Genomic DNA, 24,161 nt, shown 5'->3' on the forward strand with positions numbered 1-24,161 from the left:
TATAATTGTGTACAATTTCCCTTAAAATCCCCAACAGTCCTTGGTGGTTTTTGGACACACAATCTACTCACAATCCCTCATACAATCTATCTGCTGCATGATTGTATGATTGTGTACACAAGATGTGCACACAATCTGCATACAATCCATTTTACAATAAATTGAGATTGTATGATTGGGTACAATATCTTTCTGATGTATGGCCACCTTAACCCTATCCTACACTAGTGCCCAACCCTCCACTCCCAGCCTACACCTAACCTCCCCTAGTGCCCAACCCTCCATTCCCACAGCCTACCCCTAACCTCCCCTAGTGCCCAACCCTCCACTCCCACAGCCTACCCCTAACCTTCCCTAGTGCCCAACCCTCCACTCCCACAGCCTAACCGTAACCTCCCCTAGTGCCCAACCCTCACTCCCACAGCCTACCCCTAACCTTCCCTAGTGCCCAACCCTCCACTCCCACAGCCTAACCGTAACCTCCCCTAGTGCCCAAACCTCCATTCCCACAGCCTACCCCTAACCTCCCCTAGTGCCCAACCCTCCACTCCCACAGCCTAACCCCTATCCTCCCCTAGTGCCCAACCCTCCACTCCCACAGCCTACCCCTAACCTCCCCTAGTGCCCAACCCTCCACTCCCACAGCCTAACCCTAACCTCCCCTAGTGCCCAACCCTCCCACTCCCACAGCCTAACCGTAAGCTCCCCTAGTGCCTAACCCTCCACTCCCACAGCCTAACCCTATCCTCCCCTAGTGTCCAACCCTACACTCCCACAGCCTAAACCCTAACCTCCCCTAGTGCCCAACCTTCCACTCCGGCAGAGGAACTCTCAGTTCTGCAGAATATCTCACATGTCTTTATTTTAACAATGTTGACTTAATAATTGTCGACATTATATTGTTGACATCGCTATTATCAAAATGTTGAAGGTTGGCATAGTGACTGTCTCCTGAGGAGTACTTTTATGTTCATCCCCCGAAACTTCTACCACCTCTATATATCCTGCCCTGATTACCCCAAATGATCACACATTGGTCCCGATTCAGAGTTGATCGCTGTAGTGCGAATCCGCACATCGAGCAGTTATCGAGTGACTGTGCATACCATAACCTAAACAGTAGTGTATGGATCTAATGGCAATCTGACATAAAGCCGGCGTTTCTTGCTGCACTTGTCAGTGTAACAATGCTACTTTAACCAGCCTTTGCTAGCCGTTATTGCTGCCTTCCATCTCGTTAGGTGGGTGTAATATAAACCAAAGGAAATGAATTATTCTAGCTGCAATACCACACTGTACTTGGCGCCTAGCATCACGTTGTGTAGCATTATACGTCGGCACAATATAAATAAGTATAATAACAGCCGTGTGACAAGAATACGGAGCAGAGTGTTATTTCTGTGTCCCCGCTGCTTTGTGTCTTCGGTGAAGGACACATCTGTCCGTATTACGTGGCGGGACATTCAGAGCTCTCGCCACCGGCTCCAGCCAGCCCTTAGAAGCTGTGATTATCCGGCTGGAATCCTTTGTGGAGCTGGAAGCCGACTGATCTGTTTTCTCGTCTCCCGGAGATTCTGCTATCGGTGGAGGGACGTGATGTTTCGTTTGCAGAGTAATGGATCTGTCTCACACTGCGCGCAGGCTACGGAGCTGGTTCACTGAATATTTCTGTTCTGTTATTACAGATATTGTGTTCAAAACCTATTTGGGACCCGGAGCAATGTGACCGCAATTACTGTAATTTTACTGTAGGAAACCTTGTTTCTGAGGATTTTATTTGGCAGATCGCGTGTCTACCGGCTGCCGTGCAAGAGGCCCAGTGGTGTAATTGGGTGGGCAGTTGCTGGTAGTTTGCCTATGGACTTGGCCGGTGATTTATTGAGATGACATTGTCCCCCACAGACCACTGTTATTACAGAATGTGCGGCCTTGCCGTTACGATTTGTGTGTTCTAGGTATAAAGGCCCTGGCACACACACTATCTCCTGTACCCCCTGTATCTGTATCCCCTGCTGTCGTATAGCGCTGCAGATAACGTATAATCCAGGACTCTTGTCGCAGTTGGTTTATCCTCTAGATTGTGAAGACCTGATTCGGACATGGGCGCAAATGTTGTCGCAGTTGCGATTCAGTACACCGGGTGACGTTGGTAAATGTTGCAGTCACCAGGATGGGTATTGGCATCTCAGGTTCGGTGCTGGTGTACAGTGACGCGGACCCCCGATCACGTCGGTCGTTAATCATCCTTCTGAGCAGCTCTGTGGTTATGCAGCATGGCCGACGGATGAAGAAAACCATCGTAACTGTGAAGGGAATCGCAGCCCCACGTTGTGACATGGCCATAAAACCCGCCTGGGGTTGAGTCGTCCGTCCTACCGTTACTTCCCACAAATGCTCCCTGACTGTCACTGCGTTTAAATCCTGACTGAACCGTCACGGCAGTTGCTCAGCGGGACTTAAGGTGCCCATACACTGGTAAGATTTCTCTGCAGATCTGGATGGTTGGAACAAAAACATGGTTAAGGATGAGTGGCAGTTTGGCAGTTTTCCAGCATTTCCAAGCAAATGGTCAACTGTCGTTTGCTCTCATCCATAACCAGGTTTTTGTTCCAACCAGACAGATCTGCAGATAAATCTGCGTGTGTATGGCCACCTTACCAGTTGGAGCCCCTGTCAACTTTGTTCCTTAGGTTGTGGCTCACCGTGGCTAGCTATGGCTATTGTTCTCAGCAGCAATACAATACAAAGAACAATACAGTAGGGGATTAGCATAGTAATCCTATTACTCTCTTAATCCCATTCAGAACATGCTCCACTGCGTACATCATCACCTCCATCCCTAGACCAGGTCCTATGTAAACCTAGAAGGATCCAGAATTGTAGAGTCCAGCACAAATCCCTTGTGGTGCCTTTGTTGTCGGGTGAAAGAGTTTGTGCCATGATAGAACTCATGACTTCATTCCCAGTTCTATGCCTGTATCCCAGCTGGTCATTACCAAACCTGCTGGACACCTGCATATTGGGCACCAAGTTCTTCTCCATCTTTTCTTCATCGTCATAATCGAGGCTGCAGACCCGGCAGCGCTGACAGTCACCAGATATATACCTGTAAGCGTAATAGATAGAAGAATTAAATAATGCATGGTTGGGGCGCGAGGAGCAGATTCAAGGGCGAGTGATCGCAGCAATTACAGATATGGTGATGAATTCCATACGGGTGAGTAACCCTAATATATCAGAGGCACACCGGGTATCTACCCGGGCAGCAGTTCTCATGAGACATAAGGTCCAGGTCTTACCTTAGGAGCTTACATTGTAGAAAGATGGGTAGACAGTAGGGGGTCAATTTACTAAAATGGGAGGTCTATTGAAGATGGAATGTTGCGCATAGCAACCAATCAGAATTCGACTTCTTATTTATTTAGCACCTCCTAGTAGATAATAGATATAATCTGTTATCCCATCTTCGATAGAACTCACGTCTTAGTATATTCATCCCAGTGGGCACAGAGGGAGAATGTAATAATGTGCCAAGCTCAACGGTACACTATTACGGTGTCCATGTCGACATAGACACACACAAAAAAAAAAAAGCTCATGTCAACTTTTCGATGTTGACCTGTTGCTGGTGTCGACCTTTTCACTGTCGACTTAACGATCCACCCCCATACAGTATGTCCTGTATCAGCTAGCTAGCATTAGATGTACCTGGCTGGCTAGCATTAGATATAAGGGCCTAATTCAGACATGTTTGCTAGGCTATGTACACTCACAGCCTAGCAAAGAGGTCAGCAACGCACCGCTGAACTTCTGGCCGTGCCACCCGCGCCCCCTCGCTAGCATGCGAGGGGATGTGTACGAGAACGCCGACCAATCAAAATGATTCCTTTCCCCTTCGGAAACAAAATTCAGTCTGAACTGCATCCTGCGGAGGGACGGTGGAGGCATTTTCTGCGCTTTAATTATTGATAGAGGAGCTGCCGACTGTCCTGTTCCGCTCCTGACGCTTGGTGGCGCTGTCGCTTTATCCCAGCGATCAACGCTCCCTCTCTCAAGACTCTTCAGTGCTAATGGAGTTAAAGCACCAATGTTTTGTCTTGTTCCTAAGTGAGATCTTTCTGTATTATTGTATGGGGGAGCTTTGGAATATTCATTTATTATAATTTTAATTCAGACACATGGTTCGCAGTGCTCTCATTTTCTTCCACCGCTCACCTGCTTGGCTAAGGGGGTAATGCTCAACACAACCGGCATAATCGTGCTGTATCTTCCAGCCCCGTGTAACAGTCCGATCGAGCCTCAAATAGTTTGATACAGATTGACTTTGAGCTAATCAGCCTGGCAATTGCATTTGGAGCTATAATGGGCGAGCGGCATTTCTGGGGCTGTTTAACCCTTGGCAGCAGAACGTCTCCCTGGCAGGTGGCCCGTTGGTGGAGCCATCGCTTTCCGTCTCGTTTTTGTATTTTAACTCCCATCCTTGATTCTTGGATGTCCAATTATCTCGCTGCCACCGCAGCCGCACGTTCAAGGTCCTTGCCGGAGTAATATATTGTTCCGTAACACAGAGGTGAACGCTGCACTAAAAGCTAGTGGGAAAGATATATCTGCGGCTCAGAAATCCTTAACGTGGAGAGGAGGCCGATCTATCTCGGCCTGTGCAAATTGTTGTAAAGTCAGAGGGAATTTGTTTCTTAGGTGAAAGGCAAAGCAAGGTTAGGTAGATTAACAGGCGCCGCGCGCCCGCGCGATACATTCCCTCCAGCCTGACTTTATAGAAAGTTCTAATAGAAAAGACAGTGCTTCCTCTCTAACAATTGTCACTTCCCATCTGGACCTCATCAAGATCGCTGTCCCTCGGGGACAAAGCACTTCCCCGCGTCACAGATTGAGGCTCGGGCCGGTCAATTGCTCCTCTGTGTCTTGTTTCTGCGTACAGGACTAATTTGAAGCTTCAGCTTTGGTTCATTAGGAGGAACGTGCGGAGATGGAGAAGTAATGGAGAACCAGAGCTGTACATTGCTTTTCATTGGGATACAGAAGCGTAGCATGAGGCCAAGGTGACCTCTGGGAGGGAAGTGAATGGGACAACGCTGGGCGGATTCAAGAAGGCGATCACGTTTTTCCCACACCCTGCTGCGAGCAGACGGAGCAGATATTGCCCTGCACTCTATTGCTGCTGCCCCCTGACACGAGCCAGAGGATCTAGAATGCAAATTGGGCATAATTCAGCTTCAAGTTGCAGTTTTGCTTAAAATGCAATACCGTCAACTCGGGCATGCTGCCGGCCGCACCGCACAGGGCAGTCCAGCCTGCTGAGTCCCTCCCTGTGGTGCGATTGCAAAATAATTGCAATCACATGGCAGTAATGGGAAAGCCCTATGTCTGCCTAGCTGTGATGGCAGACGCAGGGCCGCCATTCTCCGACTAGAAGTGGCAGCCGCAAAGTACCGCCCCAATAAACGATCCGGACACCCCTGCGTTGTCTGAACTGCTAGTACTTAGAATTAATAATTTTGTTGTAAATGAATTGTTATAATCCCGCAGGCGGAATATTAATTTAGGGGAAAATGCAGAATACGAGGCTGGACTGGAACGTAATGCCTCCATGGCTATAAGTAACACGTTTGAACACTTTTTGTACCTGATAACTCAGTTTATCCCTCTATGTTATGCACTATTCACTTTTCAAGTGTTGACTCTTAAGGTGCTCTTTCATCTTTGGGAAGAGGGTTGCAGCGCCTGCAGTTCAAGGAGGTTCTGCCACACCCGTCGTACAACCCCGACTTTGCGCCCTGCGACTGTAGCATTATTGCACTGCGATTGATAAATGCTTCACAGGGAGGGACTCGGCTGTCTGGACGGCCCAGCCTGACCCATCATAAATTAATAGCATTTCTGATTTTGCTAATTGGCTACTTATAAATGTTCTGGGCTGATGACATGACTCATCCTAAACCACAGAAACCCCGTACACTGTAGCTGTTATACAGCTTTGCTGATGTTTCTTGAAGTTGTCAGATAAAGCATGGGTTGTCAGGCATTTTTTAATGTACCACAAATGTAACCTTATACGTATTTTTAAAGGCCTTGATGTACGGCCAATATACCAAAGTCCGCACCCACATTTAACACCATGTACCACGTTTTTGGAATTTCAAGTAATAAAATCCAACACTTTAAATTTATTTCCTTCCATTTCAACCTCATTCATTTTGCTTCCGTTTCCCTTCACATTTCTACACCCTATGCAAGTGCCACACCTAAAAAAAACCTTTGGATTTGATTTTAGGCATAGATTTGGTGGATATAAAGCACTGCATACTAATTTTTAACTTCGATTTGGAGCTTTTTTGTATACATATGTTTCGGTTTTACAGGTAATAACTGACCCATTGTCTATTTAAAGTACGTTCTATGTGTTTGCAATAACTGGTGAAATTAGTGATGAAGGCCCATTACTTCCTTTCTGTTTTTTTGCTAGTTTTAATTGAATCTTCCCTGTGAACCGGGCAATTTGGCGTAATATAAAGAACAGGTGTGTGCAGGCACCTCAATATTAACCCTTTGAGGGCCAAGGGTATTTGTCAAAATAGGTGTGAAAATTGGCAAACAGACTTTTCTTTTATTAACCCTTTGAGTGCTGCGAGAGAGCCTCAAAATATCTGGTAAAAAAAAAAAATGCCGGCACCTCTCACAGCAATAGGTGCAATATGTAACAGAGCTTCAATAAATTGTCTTGGCTGTATTTGTATTTATTTATACTAAAAGAACAGTTGCTGTGGTCGATGCCACCGTTTTGAGGATTGCCCACAGCAACGATGGCACTTAAAGGGTTTGTCGAACCCTGCTCGGAGGCTGGTTTTGCCTGTTCTCTCTGAGGGGGTAATTGCCAGTCTTGGTTTAACCTGGATCTGCCAACACTCGTGGTGATAGGCAGCTGAGATGACTTAATTGTCCATGGGCGCGATGGATCTCTCTTGGGTGCATTGGATAAACTCAGGGGCGCACCATGCATCACGCCTGCAGTAATGGTGATGGGATAGCGACGGAACCCCCTAAAGAAACATTTATACAAAGATGCTAACAAAAGAGAAAGAGTTGTATACAAAGTAACATTTTGTATCTCAGGTGAGAGGGATGACAGACATCAGGTCTGACAATAGGGGTGTAATACCGGCCTGAAGGGGGTAACTACTACTAATTAATGATATTATAAGTTCATTTACCTGGTTGCTTACATTGCAGCCACTGTAAAATAATTAGACAGAAGTTTGTGATTAGAAGGCACGGGTTCTGGAGTGTGCAATGATTAGCTCATCAATAGAATTGTCGCCTGGTGTGTATACCGCTGCTCGGCGGCATGTTCCCCCCCCCCCCCCCCCCCCCCCCGGTCTGTTTACTGTGATCGCCCAAATGTTTACACTGTAACAAAGCCCTTATCTGATACTTATCCTGTCTGTTTGCTCGGTAATGATGGTTACATAATTAGTTTACACATGATGACAAATGCTGGAGATCAGCAATTAGATACACAGTACAGAAGTACAGATCCTCATTAATATGGACACTTCACCATTCTATCCTTATCTAGAGATGTCTCCTAAAGATAAGGAGCCAGATTTGGGGGACAGGAGCACCATAGATCCCATAATTATCCTGCAAACTACACCAACTTGTAGGCAAGGTCTGGTCTTCGTCTAATCTTTTTTGCATTCCCCTTTTCCCGAAAGTATTCAATGATCGTTAGTACAGTATAGCCCCTTGTAGGGTGCACAGACTGGGGGTGACCTACACAACTGTAGCTTCCGCAGGCTGATCAGCGCTCCTCCACATCTGATTATACAAGGGGGCAGCAAGTGCTAGTGAGTCCCTGTAATCTGGCTGCATGTCATACATCCAATCAGGGTCTCTGGTCCATGCAGGGGGGGGGGGGGGTCATTGTCCTCTTTCCCCCATCTAAGCACAAGGGTCTGCAAGACTGATGGGAACAGTTTATAGTGTCACAGAAGATACATTCCACTCATGGCTGCGGATCATATCCTGTCCATCATTATTACACACACTGGCCCAGAGCTGTTTATTCCTGCTCCTTATGCCCCATACACACTGGGCGACAGGAGCAGGCACATATTGCTCAGCACAGATCGCTCAGCCCACAGTGATGCTCCAGCAATGTGTGCTGAGCAATGTGGCACGGCGAGTGTTCTCCATTCAGAGAACACTGGTGATGACTAAGTACATATTGTGGCAGTATAAACAGTCAGGCTATAGTGTCGCGCAGCACCAAGCATCGCTGGGGGCCATACACATGGAGGGATCCATGCTTTATTTCTCTTTCAATGGTCCTGGTGACACAGCTCAACACTGGGATGTAGGAGGGTCCGAAGGAGCCAGGCACCTATCCTAAAGCTTTAGAGGGTAGGCTCCTCCCCTACTGCATCCCTGGACTCTTCAGTTCGTGTTAGGTGCCCACTGGAGTGGGTGCTATTCTAAAGGGCTGCAGGAGCAGCCGAAGAATTAGAGTAGTTAGGGGATTTTTATTATTTTATTAACTTTTACCCTAGCTAGGTAGGCACAGTGTGAGGATTCTCATAGTGAATCCTCACACTGCTTGCGCAGCAGGAGCTGACAGAAGCGCGTCCTGTCAGCTCACTGTGCACAAGGGAGACACTGTCTGGTCCCCCTGTGCAGCGCTTATAGCCTTTTCTAAAAGGCTGCCTGGGCTCCGGAGTACCCTGAAACCGGCTCCACGTTTAGGTGGGGATCATGGGGGACAGGCGCTCCGTGATGGCGGCGGCCATTTTATGCGGAGCTTACACGCTGAGCTCCTAGATGAGAGGACAGCAGCGTTGTGACAGGCATGTTCCAAGTGATCCCCATTTGAGGGGGAGACACTGGAACTAGGAAATCCTACCTAAGGAGCGGCTTGCTGGGGGTGGTTGGCGCCAAAAGGTCACGGACCCCGCAGCAGCAGGGACCTGTGGTCTCTTCCTTCACTCTGACTTTGGCGCCTTTCAGAACGCTTGCAGCGGAGCTGAGCTGGCTTACTGATCCTGGCAGAGTGACTTGGATTTCCTGGGCATCGCTTCCCCGCAGTTGAAACCAACAGACAGATAAGTGATTGGGTGCATTGCCTCTGTATAAACGCTTGTACATTGTTTGCACTGTGTATACTGATAGATATACATTTATCACTTGCATCATGTCTGAGCATCAGGCTGTGGTTTTGGGGGAGGGAGCCCTTAATGCACTGAGCGCGTGCAATGTTTGCACACAAAAATTTGTCCCTGAGCAGATGGCCAAGGGGGGCTTATGTATTACTTGCGCTGATGTGAGACCCATGGGCAGTGATCCCCATAGGGCAGAGCATATGGAACCTGCGTGGGCCAGGGCCCTAGGCAGGTCAGTAAACGCTTTGGTGCAGCTTTTGGACAGGCAGAGTGATGGGCTGGTAGAATCACAGAGACCTATGCCATCATCTCAGCAGTCGTCTGGCTCCTTGCCTCTTACCCAGGCAGATCCTGCACTTATCCAGGTGATGCAGGATACTGCAAAAGGGATTAACAGGTTCAGTCAAATGCTGGACAAAATGGATGATGTGGCAGGGACCCCTAGAAGGTCTTATGCCTTAACTACTGTGGTAGATGAAGAGGAAGGAGAGTATACTGACATCCCCTGGGATCAGGGTGATGATTTGGAAGAGAACTCTGCTGCTGGTATAGAGGATCTCATTGTAGCTGTGAAGCAGGCTTTAAAGCTGACTGTGGAGGATAAGACTCCTGTTAAAGGTGTTTTTAAGCGACAGCGGAAGGAGGCTGTTACTTTTCCTTCAGATGAGGGGTTACAGGAATTGTTAGAAGGGGCTTGGAAAACTCCTGATAAGAGGCTTCAGATGCCAAAACGATTCCTTAATCTGTACCCCATGCCAGAGTCTCATGCGGAGCTCTGGGAAAGGGTCCCAGTTGTGGACGCTTCAGTGGCACGTTTGTCCAAGGCTACTGTATTACCAGTACAGGGCGGTGCAGCTTTTAAAGATTCTGTGGATAAAAAGCTGGAGGGAAACCTCAAGGCTATCTTTGAAGGGGTGGGGTTTACCTTACGACCCCTTATTGCTTCAGCCTGGGTTTCTAAGGCCATGATAGAGTGGGCTGGTGAATTATGCACCATGCTGCAGGCTGACCCGGGTGCATTACTGCTTGCAGAAAAGATTAAGGCAGCAGCAGAATATGCAGTTGAAGCAGAGGAGTAAGCTATTAATATGGCAACCAGAGTGTCCACAGTCTCCATTAATGCCAGGAGAGTGCTTTGGCTTAAAGCCTGGGAAGCAGACAATGAGTCCAAGAAGGCTCTGGAAACATTAGCCTTCAAAGGAAAGGTACTCTTTGGTACCGAATTAGAGGAGATTATAAAACAGGCCACAGGCGGCAAAAGTACATTCCTGCCGGCCTCCTCAGCAAAGCAGACGTCCAGATTTTCTGCTTTTAAGCCGTCCTTTCGGCCCTCCCCTAGAGGTGGTGCGTCCTTTCGAGGACAGTCTTTCAGGGGAAGGTTTCAGCCCTCTAGAGGCAAGACACAAAAGTCAAAATTTGGCTCTTTTCACAAGAAGCCTGCCAATAAAGGAGAGGATAAACCCTCTGCATGACTGTCAGGGGCTTTGCCCGACAGTGACAAAAGTGGGCGGGCGTCTCACGCTCTTCAGGGACGCTTGGGCTTCTCTAGACCAGGATGCCTGGGTGCTAGACATCATAACACAGGGTTACAAAATCCCTTTCAGAGGGCCACCTCCGAAGAGGTTCATTCCCACATCCTTACCAAAGGAGGCACGGCTGCGTACAGCTCTTGTGAGAGCAGCGCACTCCCTTTTGAAAAAAGGGGTGGTGACACTAGTCCCCAAGACAGAGTGGAAGAAAGGCTTTTACTCCACGCTGTTCCTGGTGCCCAAACCAGACGGGTCTTTCAGACCAATACTAAATTTGAAGTCTCTAAATGTTCATTTATGGGTAGACCATTTCAAAATGGAGTCTCTACGGTCAGTACTCCTGAGTCTGGACCAGGGAAAATTTTTGGCGTCCATGGATGTCCAGGACGCATATTTGCACGTTCCTATACACCCGGAGCATCAGACCTTGTTGAGGTTTGCCATAGGAGACCTGCATTTACAATTCCGGGCGTTACCCTTTGGGCTAGCAACCGCGCCAAGGGTATTCACAAAGATAATGTCAGTAATGGCGGCGGTGCTGAGGCTCAGGGGAATCACAGTAATACCCTATTTGGACGATCTCCTGTTCAAAGCAGAGTCAGCAGCCATGCTGCAGAGTCACTTGGCAGAGGCCATCAGTTTTTTGCAGGCTCACGGCTGGATTTTAAATTTGCAAAAATCTCAGTTGGTACCGTCACAAAGGCTCCAATTCTTGGGAGTCATACTGGACACCCATCTTCATCGGGTATTCATCCCGGAGGTAAAGGCCAGGGATCTGGTCACCCTAGTCCAGGAGATTCTCAGGGCTCAGAGCATTTCAGTATGGAGGTGCCTCAAGCTCCTGGGGAAGATGGTGGCGTCATTCGAGACGCTTCAATTTGCCAGGTTCCACTCTCGGAGGTTCCAATGGAACATTTTGTCAGCTTGGTCAGGAAACACTTTGACCATGAAATCCGAGATGATAGTGCTGTCTTCGGACACCCGAGAATCCTTGAAATGGTGGACAGAAGTAGATTCCCTTCAGTGGGGTCGGTCATTACAGACCTGGGACTGGTTGATAGTAACTACCGACGCCAGTCTCAGGGGCTGGGGGGCAATAGTCCTGGATCTCAGGCTTCAGGGCCTGTGGACGGCAGAGAAATCAGCATTACCAATCAACATCTTGGAGCTGAGAGCTGTCTGGAAAGTCATTTCCTTGGCGGGAGACAGGTTACAGAACCTCCCTTTGAGGATTCAGACCGACAATGCCACAGCTGTGGCGTATCTGAATCACCAGGGAGGTACACACAGCAGATTGGCCATGTGGGAGGTATCCAGAATCTTCCTATGGGCGGAACAGAATGTTCCAGCTGTATCGGCTATATTCATCCCAGGAATAGAGAATATAGAAGCCGACTTCCTGAGCAGGGAGGAGCTCAAGGAAGGGGAATGGAGCTTACACCCTCAGGTGTTTCACCAAATCACTTCGATGTGGGGAACTCCGGATGTGGACCTGATGGCATCCAGGATCAACCGTCAAGTGCCCAGGTTCTATGCCAGAACAAGGGATCCACTAGCGGAGGCAGTGGATGCCATGACTATTCACTGGCAGGGAGATCTCCTTTATGCATTCCCACCAGTACCAATGTTACCGAGACTTCTGAAGAAAATACAGGGGCAGAAGGTTCCAGTGATCTTAGTGGCCCCAGATTGGCCAAGGAGATCCTGGTACTCGAGGCTTCAGAGGTTGTCTGTGGACTCATGGCGTCTACCTCGGAGACCAGACCTTCTAAGACAAGGCCCATTCAATCACCTGGATTCAGATCGATTGATTTTGACGGCCTGGCTATTGAAACCACCATTTTGAAAAGAAAAGGGTTTTCTGAGGCAGTAGTACAGACTATGATAAAAGCCAGAAAAGCTGTATCTTCGGCAAATTATTATAGAGTCTGGAAGACTTACATTCGATGGTGTGAGAGAAGAAAGGCTCATACATCTCATTTTAAGCTATCAAGAATGATGGAATTCTTACAAGATGGTTTTTCATCGGGCCTAAGCCTTCAGTCACTGAAGGTGCAGATTTCGGCCTTGTCCATCTATTTCCAGAAAAAGATAGCCATTTTGCCGGAAATTCAAACCTTTTTACAAGGAGTATCCAGGTTGAAACCTCCATACAAGCAACCAGTAGCACCTTGGGATCTATCACTGGTTTTGGAATGCCTTCAAAAGGCACCTTTTGAACCTTTAAGGTCGGCTGACTTTAAGTTTCTCACGTGGAAGCTAGTGTTTTTGTTAGCAGTAGCATCTGCTAAAAGAGTTTCAGAATTGGGAGCTTTATCATGTAAATCTCCCTTCTTAATTTTTCATGATGACAGGGCTGTTTTAAGAACAGTGCCTCAGTTTTTACCGAAGGTGGTATCTACCTTCCATTTAAATCAGGAGATAGTTCTACCTGTGTTTCAACCCCCAGAGGGTTCTAAGAAAAGGGACAAGTTGAGAACTTTGGATGTTGTGCGTGCCTTACGCATATATGTGGACAGAGTGAAGAGTGTCAGGAAGACTGACACATTGTTGGTATTGTATGACGTACACAAAATTGGTTGGCCTGCATCTAAGCAGACTATTGCTAGGTGGTTGCGGTCTGTGATAGCCTTTGCATACACCAAAGTGGGTAGACCAGTACCGGCCAAAATAAATGCGCATACCACCAGGTCAGTTGCCACCTCTTGGGCGGTTCGACATGGGGCCACAGCTGAGCAGGTTTGCAGAGCTGCCACTTGGTCATCTGTTCACACATTTGCCAAATTCTATAGATTCCATGAGTTCGCGTCGGAGGACGCATCATTCGGGCGAGCAGTGCTGAGAGCTGCAGACCTGAGCGTACCCTCCCAAAGGACCGGCTCTGGAACGTCCCAGTGTTGAGCTGTGTCACCAGGACCATTGAAAGAGAAAAAGGGATTTTTGTAAGAACTTACCGTTCGAATCCCTTTCTCTGATATGGTCCTGGTGACACAGCGATCCCTCCCTTACGCTCAGTAAGTATGCCAGAAGTTTCATGATGTTCATGTTAAAATGGTTAAAAGTTAACAGTTTTCTGTTATAAAATGTGCATATAATATGTGCAGGCGTTTGTACTGAGTTAATGTATTCCAGTGGCTTTGAAAGATTGAACTGAAGAGTCCAGGGATGCAGTAGGGGAGGAGCCTACCCTCTAAAGCTTTAGGATAGGTGCCTGGCTCCTTCGGACCCTCCTACATCCCAGTGTTGAGCTGTGTCACCAGGACCATATCAGAGAAAGGGATTCGAACGGTAAGTTCTTACAAAAATCCCTTTTTCGAAGCGATCTAGACAGATCACTTACAAATGGGGCTGTAATCGCCCCATGTGTATGGCCCATTAGTTTAGTTTAGCTCATAGCGTAATATAAGAGTGTTTGTAATCAGATGGCGAGACAAGATGTTGCCTGGGCTGTACTATGCTACATACCTGCAGGCATGTGACATGTGTACACTATAGGCTTCAGCTGTGGTGACAGATGTCGTAAGCACTGAACCATGTAACATTCAGTATAGCACAAAGGGAGGTAAGTGTATATGTAGAGACACCGGTATACACTTGCTACAGTGAGTTTTGCGTTGCCACTCATTTTGTATTCATTTGACTTACATTAAACATGAATGTTAAACACAATATTCTGATGTCAGTGGGAGGTCAGCCCCAATTGCCTCTTCAGCCTGCTTGACCCATACACCCTACTGCAGGGCTGGCCACACCAGTCATCGAGATCTACCAACGGCCCATGTTTTCCAGACCACCTAGCTGGTGCACAGCTGTAGTCATTACTAACTGTCACATTCCCCAGACCACCTAGCTGGTGCACAGCTGTAGTCATTACTAACTGTCACATTCCCCAGACCACCTAGCTGGAGTACAGCTGTAGTCATTACTAACTGTCACATTCCCCAGACCACCTAGCTGGTGCACAGGTGTAGTCATTACCAACTGTCACATTCCCCAGACCACCTAGCTGGTGCACAGATGTAGTCATTACTAACTGTCACATTCCCCAGACCACCTAGCTGGTGCACAGATGTAGTCATTACCAACTGTCACATTCCCCAGACCACCTAGCTGGTGCACAGCTGTAGGCATTACTAACTGTCACATTTCCCAGATCACCTAGCTGGTGCTGCACAGCTGTACTCATTACTAACTGTCACATTTCCCAGATCACCTAGCTGGTGCACAGGTGCAGTCCTTACTAACTGTCACATTCCCCAGACCACCTATCTGGTGCACAGATGTAGTCATTACCAACTGTCACATTCCCCAGACCACCTAGCTGGTGCACAGCTGTAGCCATTACTAACTGTCACATTTCCCAGATCACCTAGCTGGTGCACAGCTGTAGTCATTACTAACTATCACATTCAACAGACCACCTAGCTGGTGCACAGGTGTAGTCATTACTAACTGTCACATTACCCAGACCGCCTAGCTGGTGCACAGGTGCAGTCATTACTAACTGTCACATTCCCCAGACCACCTAGCTGGTGCACAGCTGTAGTCATTACTAACTGTCACATTCCCCAGACCACCTAGCTGGTGCACAGCTGTAGTCATTACTAACTATCACATTCAACAGACCACCTAGCTGGTGCACAGGTGTAGTCATTACTAACTGTCACATTACCCAGACCGCCTAGCTGGTGCACAGCTGCATTCATTACTAACTATCACATTCCCCAGACCACCTAGCTGGTGCACAGATGTAGTCATTACCAACTGTCACATTACCCAGACCACCTAGCTGGTGCACAGGTGTAGTCATTACTAACTGTCACATTACCCAAACCGCCTAGCTGGTGCACAGGTGCAGTCATCACTAACTGTCACATTCCCCAGACCACCTAGCTGGTGCACAGGTGCAGTCATTACTACAGTTACTGTCACATTGTCAAATCTGCTGCATTCATTCCTACTATAGATCCATAGGGGGCCTGAGACACATGGAACAAGTTCAGATATTTTTGGTGGACGTCTGTTGAGCAGGAAACTGAAGGAGATGCAGCGGTCACATCTAGTAACTTACAGAAAAACCTAAGACTTACCAGTGTCAAGGAGAAGACTGGAAATGAACTTCTCCCTGTTCTATTGCAGTTATCTGGGTGTATTCCTACCATATTGTCTGCATTGAAGGCACATTGGGATTCATGACGGACATTTTATATACACAGACGCCAAGTTGGCATTCACCGAAGATCATGAACTGTGCCACACTCACCCCATCGGCGAGGGATAGTGGTTTCCACCATGCCCTGCATGCTGAAATACCTGTGTTGGTTAATTGCCCAGCAAGTGTGGCGGAAGCGCCCGCCTGGCACGCCTCTTAGGAGATTTTAATGAACACTATTTGAGTTTGTTGAATGACATTAAATAAAAATATTGACTTTCATTAGAGGAAACGATGAGATTCTGAGAGATAGTCTGCGGGTCACACTAATCACGTCAAGCTTTAAATTGTCAAATTAGTATTCCCTTCGGTGCTTGTCGTGACTTGCTGTGCCCGCACATTGGCTGCTCTGTGACGAGGAATAAGATCTTATATTAATGGATTCACCGCAACTTAAAACACAGCTGTCACCTACCCACATCTGTACATAAACTCCTATCCGCCTGTAACTATACTTCTGTTATTTCCGCTGTCTGCTTTCTTCCACGAGCATCTTATTACAGGAAAAATCCCAATACTGTAAGTTCAGCTTACCGAAATACACAGAGACAGATGTGAAGGGCTTTTGTAGCACTACTAAAACTAGGTATTGCCTACAGGGGGCGCTCAGCGCTCACCATTACAGCTCCCAGCCTGATAGAGCTCACCATTACAGCCCCAGTCTGATAGAGCTCACCATTACAGCCCCAGTCTGAGAGATCTCACCATTACAGCTCCCAGTCTGAGAGATCTCACCATTACAGCTCCCAGTCTGACAGATCTCACCATTACAGCTCCCAGTCTGAGAGATCTCACCATTACAGCTCCCAGTCTGAGAGAGCTCACCATTACAGCTCCCAGTCTGACAGATCTCACCATTACAGCACCCAGTCTGAGAGAGCTCACTATTACAGCCCCAGTCTGAGAGAGCTCACCATTACAGCGCCCAGTCTGATAGAGCGCACCATTACAGCTCCCAGTCTAAAAGAGCTCACCATCACAGCGCCCAGTCTGAGAGAGCTCACCATTACAGCACCCAGTCTGAGAGAGCTCACCATTACAGCGCCCAGTCTGATAGAGCTCACCATTACAGCGCCCAGTCTGATAGAGCTCACCATTACAGCGCCCAGTCTGATAGAGCTCACCATTACAGCGCCCAGTCTGAGAGAGCTCACCATTACAGCGCCCAGTCTGCGAGAGCTCACCATTACAGCGCCCAGTCTGATAGATCTCACCTTTACAGCGCCCAGTCTGAGAGAGCTCACCGTTACAGTGCCCAGTCTGAGAGAGCTCACCGTTACAGCGCCCAGTCTGAGAGAGCTCACCATTACAGCGCCCAGTCTGAGAGAGCTCACCATTACAGCGCCCAGTCTGAGAGAGCTCACCATTACAGCGCCCAGTCTGAGAGAGCTCACCATTACAGCTCCCAGTCTGAGAGAGCTCACCAATACAGCTCCCAGTCTGAGAGAGCTCACCATTACAGTGCCCAGTCTGATAGATCTCACCGTTACAGCGCCCAGTCTGAGAGAGCTCACCATTACAGTGCCCAGTCTGATAGATCTCACCGTTACAGCGCCCAGTCTGAGAGAGCTCACCATTACAGCGCCCAGTCTGAGAGAGCTCACCATTACGGCACCTGGCGAGGTAGACATTCAGGAGCACAGTATTGCCATATTATTTTTCTGCCTGTACGTTTTTGTGGAAACACATACAAACTCTGCACATATAACCCCCCTGCTGAATGTCTATAGGAATCTGTATTGAATGGATCATTGCCTTTGTACTTGCTGTCCGTAACAGCCACATGAGAGATTCCTGTAATCCAGGCATGCAGACACATCATCAGGATAAGCCCAGTGTAGTGTCCCTGTCTAGTCGCTGGTTCACATCAAGTGAATGGTATTGTGGAGTGGAACTAGCGATGGATAATAAGATGAATTCATCACGTTTAACCCTTTGCCATCCCTGGCTGCTCCTGAGTCTGACACGTCTAATGCAGCCCTGAATTCCTGTGCGTTCTCTCTGTGACTATGCCGCTGTGTTACACATTGGCCGACGCTGCGCTTTGCCTGGGGGACTCTCGGCTATTATTTTGCCAGACGTTTCGTATGATGGCAGAGAGGAGCGAGAAGCATCTACCGATGAGAATTAGTTCAATTAACTTGTGGCGGATAATTTATACCCAGGCTGTGCCAGCCTCGCCTCTGGGCTCATCATTCTGCTGCCTCACTTAACCCGTTCCAGGTGATTGGCAGCTTGCTGGCACAGGGGGGCGGGGTGTGTATTGAGTTTATCACATTAACAGTCTGACTGTTTATTTTTTAAATAATGTCAGAGATAGCAGCATATGATGGTGTGTGGTCCCGGACTGTCTGCAGTCACTGGTTTTCTGGACCACGCCAGGTAGAGGCGTCTGGGGGCGCAGCTTCCGTGTCTGTGCGAGAACCACTGGGAAGAATCAACATTGTGTTTGTGAATGAGCCGCATGAGGTCGATATGGACAATGGTTGACACATGGAAAGGTCGACCCGAGTTTTTCACTATTTTTTTTCTTTTACTTTTTTCATGCTTTAATATACACATGAACTCCAATTGGGATCAGCACCGTGGGCCGAGCACAGCAGTAGCGGGGGAAGGCACCATGCCCAAATCAAGTCAAGTCTAGTGTAGCTACACTAATTGAAGGTCCATGTTGACCGGTATCGACATCAAAAACCATGAAAAACTCATGTCCCACTTTGCAGGTGTCAAAAAAAATTCCATGTAGAACTTTCGCTTGTGTCAACTGGTTTTTTTTTGTACAGGTCGACATTTTTATTGTGTCGACATTGTGCATGTCGACATGCTGGTGTAGACCTATTTACTGTTGATCTATACATTTTTAAACCACACCCCCTGAGAGCGTAGACCAGGATCAATCATACACTGCGTCATTACTGTGATATGTCTCCATGTCTTTGTATAATATCCTCACTGTTCTGTGGATCAGCAATAATGTGAGTAACATTTTGTCTTTCAGGTACGTCAGGATCGTGGGGACGCACAACACGGTGAACAAGGTCTTTCATCTTGTAGCCTTCGAATGCATGTTCACCCAGAAAACCTTTACTCTGGAGAAGGGTCTGATCGGTAAGAAGCTTTTGTCAATTTACCCCTAACTGTCAATTTAATAGTGAAGCAAAAACTGTTTATCCTAGATAACGTGACCAACATCCAATCATATTTCCACATATTATTTATCATCACTGCTCATAGTGCTTGTCCAGTGAGTCCAAGATGGCTGCCTAGCCTGGTCCATGTACAGAAGGAACAATCTGCTAATGCATTATATCTCCAGGTGCCACGTAACCGGCATCCTAGTCACCTCTGTTGTGCGCCACAGACGGCTGCCTCGCCATGTACTTCATGGATACGATGAATATTCCGAGGAACTGATAACTCCGCGTGTATCTCATTGGTTCTGTATTTTCATAGTTTGTATCTCCACAAAGTGTAATTGCTTATTGCTTCCCCCATCCATTCTAGCATAGAAAGATATAAAGTGCGCAAAAGATGGCCACATCACCCGCTTCTGCCCTGGTAGGGGCGTGGCACCCGCACAACTGATGATTCTGGGGTCTTGTATTTTATATGTATTGTGTAATCACCCACTGTATTCCTTGTGCACTTTAGAGCAGGGGTCAGGGAACTTTTTACCTTTGGTACTTGTGTATTATCACGGCGCCCGATTTCATCTAAATCGCATCCAATATCGGATCCGATTTATCCAATTTATCGGCTGATTTTCTGCCGATTTTTTTTTTTTGGCCGATTTTGATCTGCGATGCGATTTTGCGGCTGATTTGCGTCCGATTTTCGGCCGATTTTTTTGCCGATTTTTGGCCATTTCCTGCTGATTTGCATGTTATTCCATCCTTGCACTCCCCCAGGTACTATGCGATAGTATCCGATGTGATTTTCGGTTAAAATGCCGCTGATTGTACAATTAAATATCGCATAGCAACGCATGCCAGCAAGTGGCATGCGATACGATGTGATTCGCAATGTTAAATGCACCCCCATTGTTAACGCCACCCCCACTAACACCGCCATCAACACCAACCCGAAGCGTGGTGAGCGCAGCGAGCCCGCGAGGGGCAGCAGTACGCGTACTCCGACCTTTTCATACCCCCACTATCCACGTCGGCGTGGAGTTGACTTTAGACAGTGTGGCGAGCCACCGAGCCCGAAGCGTGGCGAGCGCAGCTATCTAGAATCAACTCCACGCCGGCGTGGATAGTGGGGGTATGAAAAGGTCGGAGGATGCGTACCGCCGCCCCTCGCGGGCTCGCTACGCTCGCCATGCTTTGGGTTGGCGTTGATAGTGGGGGTGGCGTTAACAATGGCAGTGCATTTAACATTGTAAGCACCCATCAGGGTGATTGTACAGTTACCAATCGAATCGCTTCACATGCATCGCATGGCATGCATCACATGCCACTATATTGCATGCGATGCACTAAGATGGAAATCGGGGGTGTGCAATGATGGAACAGCATGCAAATCGGCCGGAAAAAGTGAAAAATCGGCCGCAAAATCGCATCCGATTTTTCCATGCGATTTGCGGCCGATTTCGTGGGCGCCGTGTTAATACACAAGTACCTTACCTTTTATCCCCAAATATATTTAGATACGCAGACGTTACCCCGTTGATTTGAAAGGAAATCATAATTGTAATACACACGGTACCCCCAGAAATTGATGTTATAGCCTGCTAGTACGGTACACAGCCTGGCAGCTATTGATGATGATGATCATCATGTATGGCTGTGTGTGGTACATGGTGATCTTCATCATCATCATCCTCATCATCAATGGCTACCAGACTAGAGATGAGTATACCATGAGAGGAGCCTATAACCAGGCAAAGAACCTCAGTGCAGCAGCAGCAGTACAGACTGCACACTGCCGAGTTGGCGCAGCAACTAGTGGACTCTACTGAAGAAGCAGGTGGGCTTGGAGGCGGGGCCCAGGGCATCACACAGGGAAGTGTGTTATACACAAGGGCCTGACGCACTGCACTGCGTCAGGTCCTTGTACACTACAGTACTGTAACACACACAGCCCGCACTGCGTCAGGTCCTTGTACACTGCAGTACTGTAACACACACAGCCCGCACTGCGTCAGATCCTTGTACACTACAGTACTGTAACACACACAGCCCGCACTGCGTCAGGTCCTTGTACACTACAGTACTGTAACACACACAGCCCGCACTGCGTCAAGTCCTTGTACACTACAGTACTGTAACACACACAGCCCGCACTGCGTCAGGTCCTTGTACACTACAGTACTGTAACACACACAGCCCGCACTGCATCAGATCCTTGTACACTACAGTACTGTAACACACACAGCCTGCACTGCACTGCGTCAGATCCTTGTACACTACAGTACTGTAACACACTCAGCCCGCACTGCGCCAGGTCCTTGTACACTACAGTACTGTAACACACACAGCCGGGCATGCATATAGTATCTATAGATTCTATACACAATGAAATTCCCGGGGGTAATGGACAGTCGCACATATTCATGCCCGGCTTTGTCTCGGCAGCGCAACCGTCCATTACCCACAGGAATTTCATTTTCACCCCATTTGGGGTAATATACCCCTGTTCCCTGACTACTGCTTTAGATGGTTGCCACCTTTGCAATGTGGTGTGTGAATATCTGTCTAGTTGTCTATCGATGTATATATAATTTATTGCACTCTTGGAATGCTGCCGTACCTCATTATACCCCCTTGATCAGAACACTTGGATTATATAGGCATATAGCGCCGCTTGTCTTTCCAAGGAGAGATGACTCATGCAGTATACTGTAACTACAGGTGGAGCTGCTCGCATTAGCGATTCTATTGCCATGTGCCATCCCCCACCCATGGCAATCCCACAGAATGGGGAACAAGACGCTTGAGTACCCCAAGCCCTGCAGCCGTCTCCCACTCGCTGCTCATCTCCCCTGCTCTCTGCCTGTCTCCCTGAAGTGGAGATGGGCAGGGAAGCGCCTGGTCGCCGCCGCCTTCCTAACAGGGACACGCGAGCTTGTGTGACCCCATCTGCCAGCTGCGCCCCCTGGCTGAGGCTGGCTCCATCTGTACCTTGTGTCATATTGCTATGTTCAGTCTTGCCATGGTGTATAACCTGTGACTGGCAACAGTCCTCCACAACCTCACATTTGTAGCAGAGTTTGGCTGTTCCTTACCCAGTTTTACACTTCCTACACAGCTGTTTCTGTTTCAGTTAATGACTGTGTTTCAACCAACACATAAAAAAAAATATCATTATTACCTGTTTGGTGTTCATTCTAGCACCTGCTATCTTTGAAAACCCATGCAGTTCCTTTTCCCTGCCTGGGGTGTCACTGTCTGCTATAGTGTTTCTAGCACAGGTCTGGTTTGCATATCAGTGCTGATATACAGACCACACTGTGCTAGAAGCACTACAGCAGACAGTGACACCCCAGGCAGGGAAGAGGAACTGCATGAGTTTTCAAAGATAGCGGGTGCTAGAATGAACACTACCTGTCTGGTATAATTGGTTAATTAAACACTTGACTATAATCCTACAAAGTGTCTGACTTTGTGCAAGTGTACCCAGAAAAATTAATGGTGTTTGGGGCAAAGGGTGCTCACACCAATTATTAATTTGATTGACATTTCCCTTCATTCACTTTGCATTTTGTTAATTGATCAGAGTAAACCATTAACACTGGTATTTTTTTAAAACATCTTTACATTAACATTGTTCCCACACCTGCCTAAAACTTTTGTGCAGTACTGTATGTACATTAGGTAAGTATATCCCGCATGCCCCATAGCCCTGCGCCAGTCCGCTCTGTGGCAGAGCCACCTTCTCAGAGGCTGCGCCTGCCGGCTGTCCTGGGTAGTTCTCCTCTGCGGCAGAACCTTGCCTACTCCTGTGCACTCACTGTTTAGATAACTTCTCTCGATTTGTAGAAGTAAGAATTGTTGCTGGAAGGAAATATACGACTTTTGATAAGTTTCCAGGCTCCTGTGACTAATTAAATCATTGATTTTAAGTCAGAAACTAATTAAAGGATAACTTAGGAGGAAGGTGCAGTTCCTGGAACAGTTTACTATTTTATTGTTGCAGCAAGTAGTTTTTGGTGCTAAGCGGATTTGACATGCTGGAGAACGCTGGAGACAGCTTGTCAATATTACCAGTTTTTCAAGTTGTCATTGTCTAAGTTTTATATATATATATATATATATATATGTGTGTATGTATGTGTGTATATATATATATATATATATATATATATATATATACTAGGTGATTAATCGCGCCCTACGGGCGCTCTTCACACCGTCGTAAGGGGCTGCGCCCCCTTAATTTGTGAACATTTGTATATGAGAAAGATGGTTAGAATTGTATGAAAGATGGCCTGTATTGCAACTTGAGGTGAAATGTGTTAAATAGAGAGCATATGATGTGGAAGGCGGTGTGTATTGTTTTGTTTAATTAAAAAGCGGTTACAGAGTAAGATGTACATTGATAGTGTGGATGGTACAGTGACATTTGTGGGTGTGGGGGGGCTGTGTGTGCATGTTGTTTAGGTGTGTGTGTGCAATAGTATAGTAGGGTGTTTCTGAGTCAGCGGCTCCCCACTGGTGGAGGTCACGACACAGGAAAACAGGAGGCTGGGTAGTGATAGGGGTGTGTGGGCATAAGGGGGACTAAAGAGGAGGGTGGGAGATACTGTGCAGCTTCTGCCAGTGGGTGAGGGTCCAGCGTGGCAGTACAGGAGTACAGGATGGTGGCCCTTAGTCAGTGTCTCCTCCTACTGGGTGGGAGTTCGGGTGCATGAGAGCAGGAGGCTGGGCTATGAGGCATGATAGGGGCATGTGGGCAAAACAGCATCAGCGACTCCCCAGTGGTGGAAGTTAGCGCAGGAAGCTGGGTAGTGATAGGGGGGTGTGAGTATACGGGGGACTAAAGAGGGGCTTAGGGGTGCCGTGAATTGCGGGAGGGGCGCGGGGGGTGCCGTGAATCAAGGGAGGGAGGGGGCGCAGGTGTCGGCGAATCACGGGAGAGGGCGGGGGTCCGCAAAGTGTGGGAGGGGGCGTGATTTGCGCGAGGGGGGGTTGCGAATCGCGGGAGGGGGGGTGCGCGGGGGGTCCGTGAATTGCGGGGGGGGGGGGGCACGGGGCTCGATGAATCACCTAGTTGGTTATATATTCTTGTAGAAGGATGGTAGGTTGT

At 47.9% G+C, this 24,161-nt stretch overlaps 1 protein-coding gene across 1 annotated transcript in view; it reads left to right on the forward strand.

Annotated features, from left to right (window-relative positions):
• BTBD9 (BTB domain containing 9) overlaps positions 1-24,161 on the forward strand; it is a 149,722-nt gene that overhangs the window by 63,527 nt on the left and 62,034 nt on the right. Inside the window, exon 7 of the mRNA XM_083175427.1 lies at positions 18,913-19,022. Coding sequence (XP_083031553.1) covers positions 18,913-19,022 — 110 coding nt within the window. The remainder of the gene's footprint in view (positions 1-18,912; positions 19,023-24,161) is intronic.

This window comes from Crinia signifera, chromosome 3, assembly GCF_055691185.1.
Source record: "Crinia signifera chromosome 3, ASM5569118v1, whole genome shotgun sequence".
Classification (NCBI taxonomy): Eukaryota; Metazoa; Chordata; class Amphibia; order Anura; family Myobatrachidae; genus Crinia; species Crinia signifera.